The sequence below is a fragment of the Hemibagrus wyckioides genome, linkage group LG23 (assembly GCF_019097595.1).
Source record: "Hemibagrus wyckioides isolate EC202008001 linkage group LG23, SWU_Hwy_1.0, whole genome shotgun sequence".
Classification (NCBI taxonomy): Eukaryota; Metazoa; Chordata; class Actinopteri; order Siluriformes; family Bagridae; genus Hemibagrus; species Hemibagrus wyckioides.
The window spans coordinates 20,251,850-20,261,849 of record NC_080732.1 but is presented as its reverse complement, the minus strand read 5'-3'; the positions used below and the strand labels follow the sequence as shown (position 1 = coordinate 20,261,849).

The 10,000-nt window shown below is 45.1% G+C and overlaps 1 protein-coding gene across 4 annotated transcripts in view; it reads right to left on the bottom strand.

Moving 5' to 3' along the window:
• The window catches only part of slc4a7 (solute carrier family 4 member 7), a 48,042-nt gene that overhangs the window by 20,637 nt on the left and 17,405 nt on the right, over positions 1 to 10,000 (bottom strand). For all 4 annotated transcript variants that reach the window (XR_009203267.1, XM_058375894.1, XM_058375891.1 and 1 more), the window contains exons 3-8: positions 6,516 to 6,656; positions 6,194 to 6,332; positions 5,933 to 6,093; positions 5,647 to 5,835; positions 1,811 to 1,920; positions 1 to 46 (exon numbers count right to left, since the gene is read on the bottom strand). The exon at positions 1 to 46 is cut by the window's left edge and continues 112 nt beyond it. Coding sequence is in view for 3 of the 4 variants with exons in the window: in XM_058375894.1 (XP_058231877.1) it covers positions 1 to 46; positions 1,811 to 1,920; positions 5,647 to 5,835; positions 5,933 to 6,093; positions 6,194 to 6,332; positions 6,516 to 6,656 (786 nt within the window). In the remaining variant the exon portion in view is untranslated. The remainder of the gene's footprint in view (positions 47 to 1,810; positions 1,921 to 5,646; positions 5,836 to 5,932; positions 6,094 to 6,193; positions 6,333 to 6,515; positions 6,657 to 10,000) is intronic.

The window sequence follows — 10,000 nt, the reverse complement described above, 5'->3', positions numbered from 1 at the left end:
ACGCCTCGGCACCGGGGGGGATCTTCTTCATGAAGTTCATGTCCACCTGAGGGACATGAGAAGAGTGTGGGTGTGTGTTTGTGTGCATCACTGTTGTTATTACATGTAACATCAGGTGTGAACGGAGTGTCATAGAATGTTATATATAATGATATCTAATAACAAGAGGCTGAGATTATAATGATGTGTAATAAATTATGTTATAAACCTGTACTAGCTGTAGGATGAAGCATGAAAAATGCATGAAACAATGAAACATGATCATGTTCTCAAACACAGATTTCATAACCACTGATCAGGTCTGTGTGTGTGTGTGTGTGTGCGCGCGGAAGAACCACTTGATTGAATAAGAGAAGACAAGCATCTGATACTTTGAGGAACCACAGGAGTGTTTCCTCATCCTCATTCTCACACTCATCTCAGTGTCATATTTTTAAACCAACTCATATGCAATGTGTTAAGGGTAGGATGTGCACACACGCACACACACGTATGTGGTCGGGTCCCTGGGTGTGAGAAAGGTTCTAACACTAATATTATTATTATTACTGCCAGGAAAGTAATAACTGGCACCTGACCACGCGGTCAGATCGGACAACGCCACGTCAATGAGCAGGAAAATAAACGGTCACAACCCGGTCAGGATCTGGCGGAGAGGTAAAATACGAGGTGCTCACACACAGATGTGCTTCTCTTGCTGGACATCAGGACTAACTTCATTAGGACTCACCTCTTTTAACTGAATGTGGGTGGGGCTAATGCTAGGTAAAGTCTGTGTAAGCTCCTCCCACACCAATCACAAGGATGAATCCTGAAACTCTTTCAGCAAAACAAGAAAAAGTCTGTGACCTAGTGAGGTATGATAACTCAGTAATTACATGCTTATTACATAAAAGTTTAACAGTCCTGAATCTCACTGTTTATGCTATCGTGACAGAGGGCTGTCAATCAAGTGTGCTCATTATAATATCAGGCCACACCCTTCAGCTACTGAAATGTTATTTTTCTACCCTGGATCATGATACATTCCGAAAAATGTGTTTAAATAAAAGACCTGAATATTATTGGCTGATAGAAACACATGATGACATCATCAGAGAGTGCTGGCCAATCACAGGCCAGGTAAAGACTGAAACACAAGTTTACAAACCACAAACACGTCACAACACCTACACATGACTTCATGACACAGCTGATGATCACACACCACCACAGGCTGACTGACAGGACGCGATGAGTGACATCACAGTGACGTACAGAGGCGGGACTTACACTGGGTCTCTCAGTTCCACACCGACAGTGGAAAGAGATGCGACGGTCCTGTTGTCGTGGCTAGCATGCAGCACGGGGTGAAGCCAGGGATCAGGTCAGATGGAGACATGGATCAACTTCCTTTTACACCTGAATCTGGAGTCACTTCTGAACATGACTCATGAATCAGCTGCCGTTACACCTGATTCTGAATTCCTAATTTACTGCTGAATCTCAATCTAAACATGTCTGTTTCCACAACTAGACCTGTCCTTTAAATCAGAAGAAGAAAACTATTCCTGATTCAGATCTGTAAAAAAGATCTAGGTGTTATTTGGTGAGACACAAAGAGGGAAGTGTGTCCTGTCCAGGTGTGTGTATTCCAGTGAAGAAAACTGCTATTGTGTGATTACAGAAACCTAAGAATGTCCAGGAGAATTTGAGCTTTTATAAGTGTGTGTGTGTGTGTGTGTGTGTGTGTGTGTAACTGGAGCTCGGTGTGAGCAGGAAGCAGACAGACCCTACTCAGAGAGGGATTTGTGTGAAACAGTAATCGTACCTTACTGAAGTCCACGGTGCTGTTCTCTCTGCTCCCTCCGTTCATCCGACTCTCACTGGGTTTACTGTTCTCCAGATTCCCGGGAGCAGAGTGTGGAGACACCATGAGACCTAAGAGACAGACAGGAACACATGGAGAGACAGACAGACAGACAGACAGTATGGAGTATAATTACGTGTCCCAGTCTGAGAGACCAAGAGAGATAACCCATGTCTCCTGTTATTGCAGTTATTACCCTCATTATTACAGCTACGACTGGTTCTATCACTGTTATTACTGCTGATAACTCAGTTATTATTATTGTTGTATTAATATTGTTACACTGAATATTGTGTGTGTGTGTGTGTGTGTGTGTGTGTGTGCGCGCAACACAGTACAGCACTGGTTATGTTCTGCTCTGTGTGTGTGTTAATAATCTTTTTGTACTGAATAAAACTCTCAGCATTCAGACTTCAGAGTAAAAGACACACTTTGAGTAAAACATGAAAGAACTCACAAACACAGCTTCAGTGTGTATCTGACTCTGACAGAGCAGGGGTGTGTAATAAAGTGTAGTATATGATTAACACAGTGTTTAAACTCCAACACTAACGTCACTGATCCATGTGTACCCGCAACACACACACACACACACACACACACACACACAGAGACAGACAGAGAGAGAGACAGAGAGAGAGAGAGAACTGAGAAATCCCACTGGTGTAGAGTCATCCCCCTACTGAGACTGTGTGTACATACACAGTATGTTGAGCTTTAAGCAAACAAACAGTGATACACACAGACAACTGCAAACACACACACAGAGTGAGTGAGTGAGTGAGTGAGTGAGAGAGACAGTGAGAGAGACAGTGATTGAGAGAGTGAGACAGTGAGAGAGTGAGTGAGTGAGAGAGAGAGACAGTGAGAGAGTGAGTGAGTGAGAGAGACAGTGAGAGAGACAGTGATTGAGTGAGTGAGTGAGAGAGACAGTGAGAGAGACAGTGATTGAGTGAGTGAGTGAGTGAGTGAGTGAGTGAGTGAGTGAGTGAGAGAGACAGTGAGAGAGACAGTGATTGAGAGAGTGAGTGAGAGAGACAGTGATTGAGAGAGTGAGTGAGTGAGACAGTGATTGAGAGAGTGAGTGAGTGAGACAGTGATTGAGAGAGTGAGTGAGTGATTGAGTGAGAGAGACAGTGATTGAGAGAGTGAGTGAGTGAGACAGTGAGTGAGAGAGTGAGTGAGACAGTGATTGAGAGAGTGAGTGAGTGAGACAGTGATTGAGAGAGTGAGTGAGTGAGACAGTGATTGAGAGAGTGAGTGAGACAGTGATTGAGAGAGTGAGTGAGTGAGACAGTGATTGAGAGAGTGAGTGAGTGAGACAGTGATTGAGAGAGTGAGTGAGACAGTGATTGAGAGAGTGAGTGAGAGAGAGAGTGAGTGAGTGAGACAGTGATTGAGAGAGTGAGTGAGAGAGACAGTGATTGAGAGAGTGAGTGAGAGAGACAGTGATTGAGAGAGTGAGTGAGTGAGACAGTGATTGAGAGAGTGAGACAGTGATTGAGAGAGTGAGTGAGACAGTGATTGAGTGAGACAGAGATTGAGAGAGTGAGACAGTGATTGAGAGAGTGAGACAGTGATTGAGAGTGAGTGAGTGAGTGAGACAGTGATTGAGAGAGTGAGTGAGTGAGACAGTGATTGAGAGAGTGAGTGAGTGAGACAGTGATTGAGAGAGTGAGTGAGTGAGACAGTGATTGAGAGAGAGAGAGACAGTGAGTGAGAGAGTGAGTGAGTGAGACAGTGAGAGAGACAGTGATTGAGAAAGTGAGTGAGTGAGACAGTGATTGAGAGAGAGAGAGACAGTGAGTGAGAGAGTGAGTGAGTGAGTGAGTGAAACAGTGATTGAGAAAGTGAGTGAGTGAGACAGTGATTGAGAGTGAGTGAGAGACAGTGAGAGAGACAGTGATTGAGAAAGTGAGTGAGTGAGACAGTGATTGAGAGAGTGAGTGAGTGAGACAGTGATTGAGAGAGTGAGACAGTGATTGAGAGAGTGAGTGAGTGAGTGAGTGAGAGAGTGAGACAGTGATTGAGAGAGTGAGACAGTGATTGAGAGAGTGAGACAGTGAGTGAGAGAGTGAGTGAGTGAGTGAGACAGTGATTGAGAAAGTGAGTGAGTGAGACAGTGATTGAGCGAGTGAGTGAGAGAGACAGTGAGTGAGACAGTGAGACAGTGATTGAGAGAGTGAGACAGTGATTGAGAGAGTGAGTGAGTGAGACAGTGATTGAGAGAGTGAGACAGTGATTGAGAGAGTGAGTGAGTGAGACAGTGATTGAGAGAGTGAGACAGTGATTGAGAGAGTGAGACAGTGATTGAGAGAGTGAGTGAGTGAGACAGTGATTGAGAGAGTGAGTGAGTGAGACAGTGATTGAGAGAGTGAGTGAGTGAGTGAGACAGTGATTGAGAGAGTGAGTGAGTGAGTGAGACAGTGATTGAGAGAGTGAGTGAGTGAGACAGTGATTGAGAGAGTGAGACAGTGATTGAGAGAGTGAGTGAGTGAGACAGTGATTGAGAGAGTGAGACAGTGATTGAGAGAGTGAGACAGTGATTGAGAGAGTGAGACAGTGATTGAGAGAGTGAGTGAGTGAGACAGTGATTGAGAGAGTGAGACAGTGATTGAGAGAGTGAGTGAGTGAGACAGTGATTGAGAGAGTGAGACAGTGATTGAGAGAGTGAGACAGTGATTGAGAGAGTGAGACAGTGATTGAGAGAGTGAGTGAGTGAGACAGTGATTGAGAGAGTGAGACAGTGATTGAGAGAGTGAGACAGTGATTGAGAGAGTGAGACAGTGATTGAGAGAGTGAGACAGTGATTGAGAGAGTGAGAGTGAGTAAAATCAGAGATACAGAAAGTGTGATGCTGCAAAACACAGAGAAAAGAGAGAGAGAAAGAGAAAGACAGGAGAGAATAAACAACTGTTAAAGACAAACAGAGAGACTAACAGAGACAGAGGGTGTGAGAGAAACCCCATGCTAAACACTGGAGGGTATTTGCCTTCTGAAGGCGGGGGCAGAAGCAGGAAGTTCTGGGCAGGGCCAGCCATCATCCCCTCCCCCTCATAGTGGGCAGGGTCACAAAACTGAGCCTCATCCTCCTCAGGTGGGAACAGCACTACCTGTGGGATGTCGTCTGTCTCTCCACTGCACACAAGCAGCTCGGGCACCCGAGAGGAGGTGGGGCAGTCGAAAGGGGGTGTGGCCATGTGTGTGGTGTTCATCGAAGGGGTGGAGCTCGATTGTGGCTGCAGGATGTTGAGCATGAAGGAGCTACGAGAGTCTCGGGATGCCCGGCGTGACTGAGGGAAGTAGGAGAGTCTCCTAAGTGACGCGCGTGGGGCAGACAGCCCCTCCCCTTTAGGGCGGAGCAAAAGAGGAAGATGAGGATGAATAAAAGATAAACAGAATGAAGGAAGAGTAGGCGGAGTTTAGTCATGCACACAAAGGAAGATGCAGAAGAGTGGTAGGGTATAGTCATGTGCAGAAATATGATACACACACATGCATGCGCACACACACACACACACACACTTTACATGCACGCAGGCACATACATATAGACACATGCATGCACACATGCAATTAACAACAGGCTTTACTCAACACTGCCCTCTGCTGGAAATGCTCATCTCCTTATGCATTAAAATTCACACACACACACACACACACACACACCCCATTTTTACTGTTTGTGGACAAGAAGTGGATACTAACAGTTAAACCTGTATGTTTAGGAAGCGAGGCTCTTTGTGGAATGTTTTTACAACCCGGGGTGTGTGTGTGTGTGTGTGAGAGCATCTCACCATTCCGGTCAAGTAAGTGCGGGTCCGAGTGTTTCTTGCCTATATCGGCGAAAGAGCGCACAAGTGGGATGCGGTTGCTCAGCTTCTTCTCACTCTGGTGATGGTGCCGCTTCAGCATGGCCTCTCGAACCTTCTCCTTCAGAGACTCGTCCAGCTGATTGGACGCCACCATGCTATCGATGATCATGTCTGAAACAGGAAAATAAAAAAAATTAAAAAACGGACCTCACGCACACCGCAGCACAAAGCCTAACAAATCCACAGGCTAACCGCGCTGGACACTAACCTGCGATCTCGTCGATGGTGTTAGCTCTCATGTCCAGCAGCACCGTGCCGTTCATGATGCAGCTGCGGAGCTCAAACAGGCTGTGGAGTGAGAGAGTGGCTACATACGGCTTACTCCATCTCTCACCTCCATCCTCCACATCCTCCTCAAACTTCAGCCACCTGCACACACACACACACACACACAGGTGTATGATACTGGCTGATGTGTATTTGTGTCTATTGTGTGAACATGTACTGTGGTGTGTGTGTGTGTGTGTACCTGGCCATCTCCTTCCACTCATACATCTCTCCATCGAGGAAGTGGAGCTCGTCCAGCTCAGTGAACAGGTCATGTGGAATGTGTTCTTCATCATCATCCTCAGTACCCAGAATAAACTGAACCCGCTGAGAGGGAGTGTCTGTGGAAGAGAAGGAAGGTCAAGGTCACTCAGGTCACAGGCTCATGATTAAAATTTAACAGCAGTGACCCCTGGGGTTCTATAGTTCTAGAGGATCATGGTCACTTAATTAGGGAATAGGAGTCGAAATCAAACACACTAGGACATACGGTGTGTGTGTGTGTGTGTGTGTGAGTGTGTTACCGTATGTGGGGGACTCTCGTCCGTCCTCACGGTCAGAGCCTCTGTCTCTCCGTTTGCGGTGTCTGTGTCCTCGATGTCGATGTCGTCTCCTGCTCTGTCGCCCCAAAGGGACGTGGACCCCGACATACACGGCTCTGTGACCTAACAACACGACCACACTGAAATCACTCTGTCCCTCTGAACAGAAAGAGACATCATGCACTCATGCTGAGAAATATGGAATGTGGGAAACATCTAAAGATGGGAGTGAGAACTCAGTTTAACAAACAGTTGTAATAAAGCAGACAGAAACACTGGGACAGTCAGTATTTGGGTGGTTTGGATCATGTTACTGTTGGGAAATTTTGTGATTTATTAAACAAGACGATGAGACGAGACACCCGGAACACAGTGTCACACCAGTCAGGATTCCCCTAACGTAACCTTTCAGAGTGAGACATGGAAATGGAATGTGACCGTGCAGTGAAGGGCATGGACGCAGCACACTAACACCACGCCCAGGAAGAACCAGCGCCGGCTTCATCTCGGGTCACAAGCTGAAACCAGACATGTTTCTTCAGAACAACAACCAAAACACAACAGCCTTAATATGAAGTAATCATATTAACACACACACACACACACACACACACAAAATGGTGCATTATCATGTGCTGGGGTGTGTGGAGGTGTGTGTTAAACACCCTCCTGAGGTGAAAATGTGTGTTAGGCTTCTAATGCTCTGCTGAGATGGGATTAGTTTTGTGCTTTAGACTTCAGGGAAACTCCATCCCTCACAGGTGGAGCAGTGATTTGATTTCTGTCCTGATTGCAGTGTCCGTTTCTCTGCATGCCTGAGAGAACTCCCGGACACAACACGGTTTCCCACTGAGCGTTAATCCGGGCTGTTCAGTAATTTTATAAAATAAAGTGTCAGAGTGGTCTAGCTTCACCTTTATCTCAATAGAATTAGGGGTCAAAATCTAGAAATCTAGACTGCTTAAAAATGTAAATTGGGAACGACTCAATTTTGCATACTGTAACCTGATTCATTCTTAAATGTGATCATGTGATAATACTACACACTCCACCTGATCTGGAGGTGAAGCTGAAGGTCTGAACTTGGAGCTCATGTTCATTACTGAACTTTAACTCTAATATATGGAGATAGAGACAGCTAGATTTAATCGTACAAGTATGATTAACTCACGGTGCCAATATTTACGGAGCTGACCGTATAAAGTTTATGGACCGGATCCTGATGCCAGTGTAAAAGCATCAAAGATGTAAATGAATGAAAATGAGAGCAGTGTGAGGTCATGAGGTGGAGTCATGATGACGACGGTGTGGATAAAAGCCTCCTTTGTATCAGACACAATATCATGACTGTTGTGTTCTTTTAATAAACATAAGGGTGATAACGTGATCACGTGAGCAGACGTGACGCAGGAGTCCCGGCCGAGAGGAACACGCTTCCTCATCATCCTGTTTGTTCACAGCAGTCTGACTGGGAAAGGCTGATCAGATATGTCTTTTATTACACACATACACACCACCTTCAATAACAAACACACACCATCCTCATACCCAGCATGTGTGTGTGTGTTCTGTTTTTTTTGTTCATTTAGTTAAAGTTTGATGTTAGATGCAGAGAGACTGTGATTATATGAGACGGTGTGTGTGTGTGTTCACTGTGAGTCAAATCAATGACGTCCTGCAACCGGAGTTTTAATAACCAACAAAGGCTACCTTTAATTCAATCCCCTCAATCCCTAATAAGCCTTCACACACTTTTGTGTGTATGTGTGTGTGTGTGTGTGCTGGAGCTGTGGGAAAGTCGTTGGAGAAATTAGACTGAGTGAAAGAGAGAAAAGGCTGAGAAACTCAACACCTCTCCTCACTGATTATCATCTGTGTGTAGAATAAACTGCTCCATTATCATTTAGAAAAAAACAATTAAGGTAAATTGGGGAGGGTAAGGGCTAAAAAGGGAGGGGAAATGGCTAATTGGGCCCAATTTGGACATTTCCACTTAGGGGTGGAGTCACTTTTGTTGCCAACAGTTTAGACATTAATGTCTGTGTGTTGAGTTATTTTGAGGGGACAGTAAATTTACACTGTTATACAGGCTGGACACTCACTACTGTACATTGGAGCAGAGGGGCAGTTCTTCAGTGTTGTCACATGAAAAGATATAATAAAATATTTACAAAAATGTGAGGGGTGTACTCACTTTTGTGAGATACTGTGTGTGTGTGTGTGTGTGTGTTTTACTCTGTGAATCTTTGTTGTGTGTGTGTGTGTGTGTGTGTGTGTGTGTGTGACTGTGTGTGTATGATGTAGAAGGAGTCTCCAGTGTCAGTGCTGTGTATCAGTCAGAGGTGAAGCTGGACCTTCATCAGGTCAGGAGTTCACACTGCTTTGCATTTTTTTCCTCAGTGTGTGTTTTCTCTTAATACCATAAGAGAGAGAATAAAGAGAGACTGCTGAGGGGGTGAGTGTTTATAGCTGAAGAGAGAGAATAAAGAGAGACTGCTGAGGGGGTGAGTGTTTATAGCTGAAGAGAGAGAGAATAAAGAGAGACTGCTGAGGGGATGAGTGTTTATAGCTGAAGAGAGAGAATAAAGAGAGACTGCTGAGGGGATGAGTGTTTATAGCTGAAGAGAGAGAGAATAAAGAGAGACTGCTGAGGGGGTGAGTGTTTATAGCTGATGAGAGAGAATAAAGAGAGACTGCTGAGGGGATGAGTGTTTATAGCTGAAGAGAGAGAGAATAAAGAGAGACTGCTGAGGGGGTGAGTGTTTATAGCTGATAAAGAGAGAGAATAAAGAGAGACTGCTGAGGGGGTGAGTGTTTATAGCTGATAGAGAGAGAGAATAAAGAGAGACTGCTGAGGGGATGAGTGTTTATAGCTGAAGAGAGAGAGAATAAAGAGAGACTGCTGAGGGGATGAGTGTTTATAGCTGAAGAGAGAGAGAATAAAGAGAGACTGCTGAGGGGATGAGTGTTTATAGCTGGAGAGAGAGAATAAAGAGAGACTGCTGAGGGGATGAGTGTTTATAGCTGAAGAGAGAGAGAATAAAGAGAGACTGCTGAGGGGATGAGTGTTTATAGCTGGAGAGAGAGAATAAAGAGAGACTGCTGAGGGGATGAGTGTTTATAGCTGAAGAGAGAGAGAATAAAGAGAGACTGCTGAGGGGGTGAGTGTTTATAGCTGATGAGAGAGAATAAAGAGAGACTGCTGAGGGGATGAGTGTTTATAGCTGAAGAGAGAGAGAATAAAGAGAGACTGCTGAGGGGGTGAGTGTTTATAGCTGAAGAGAGAGAGAATAAAGAGAGACTGCTGAGGGGATGAGTGTTTATAGCTGAAGAGAGAGAATAAAGAGAGACTGCTGAGGGGATGAGTGTTTATAGCTGAAGAGAGAGAGAATAAAGAGAGACTGCTGAGGGGGTGAGTGTTTATAGCTGATGAGAGAGAATAAAGAGAGACTGCTGAGGGGATGAGT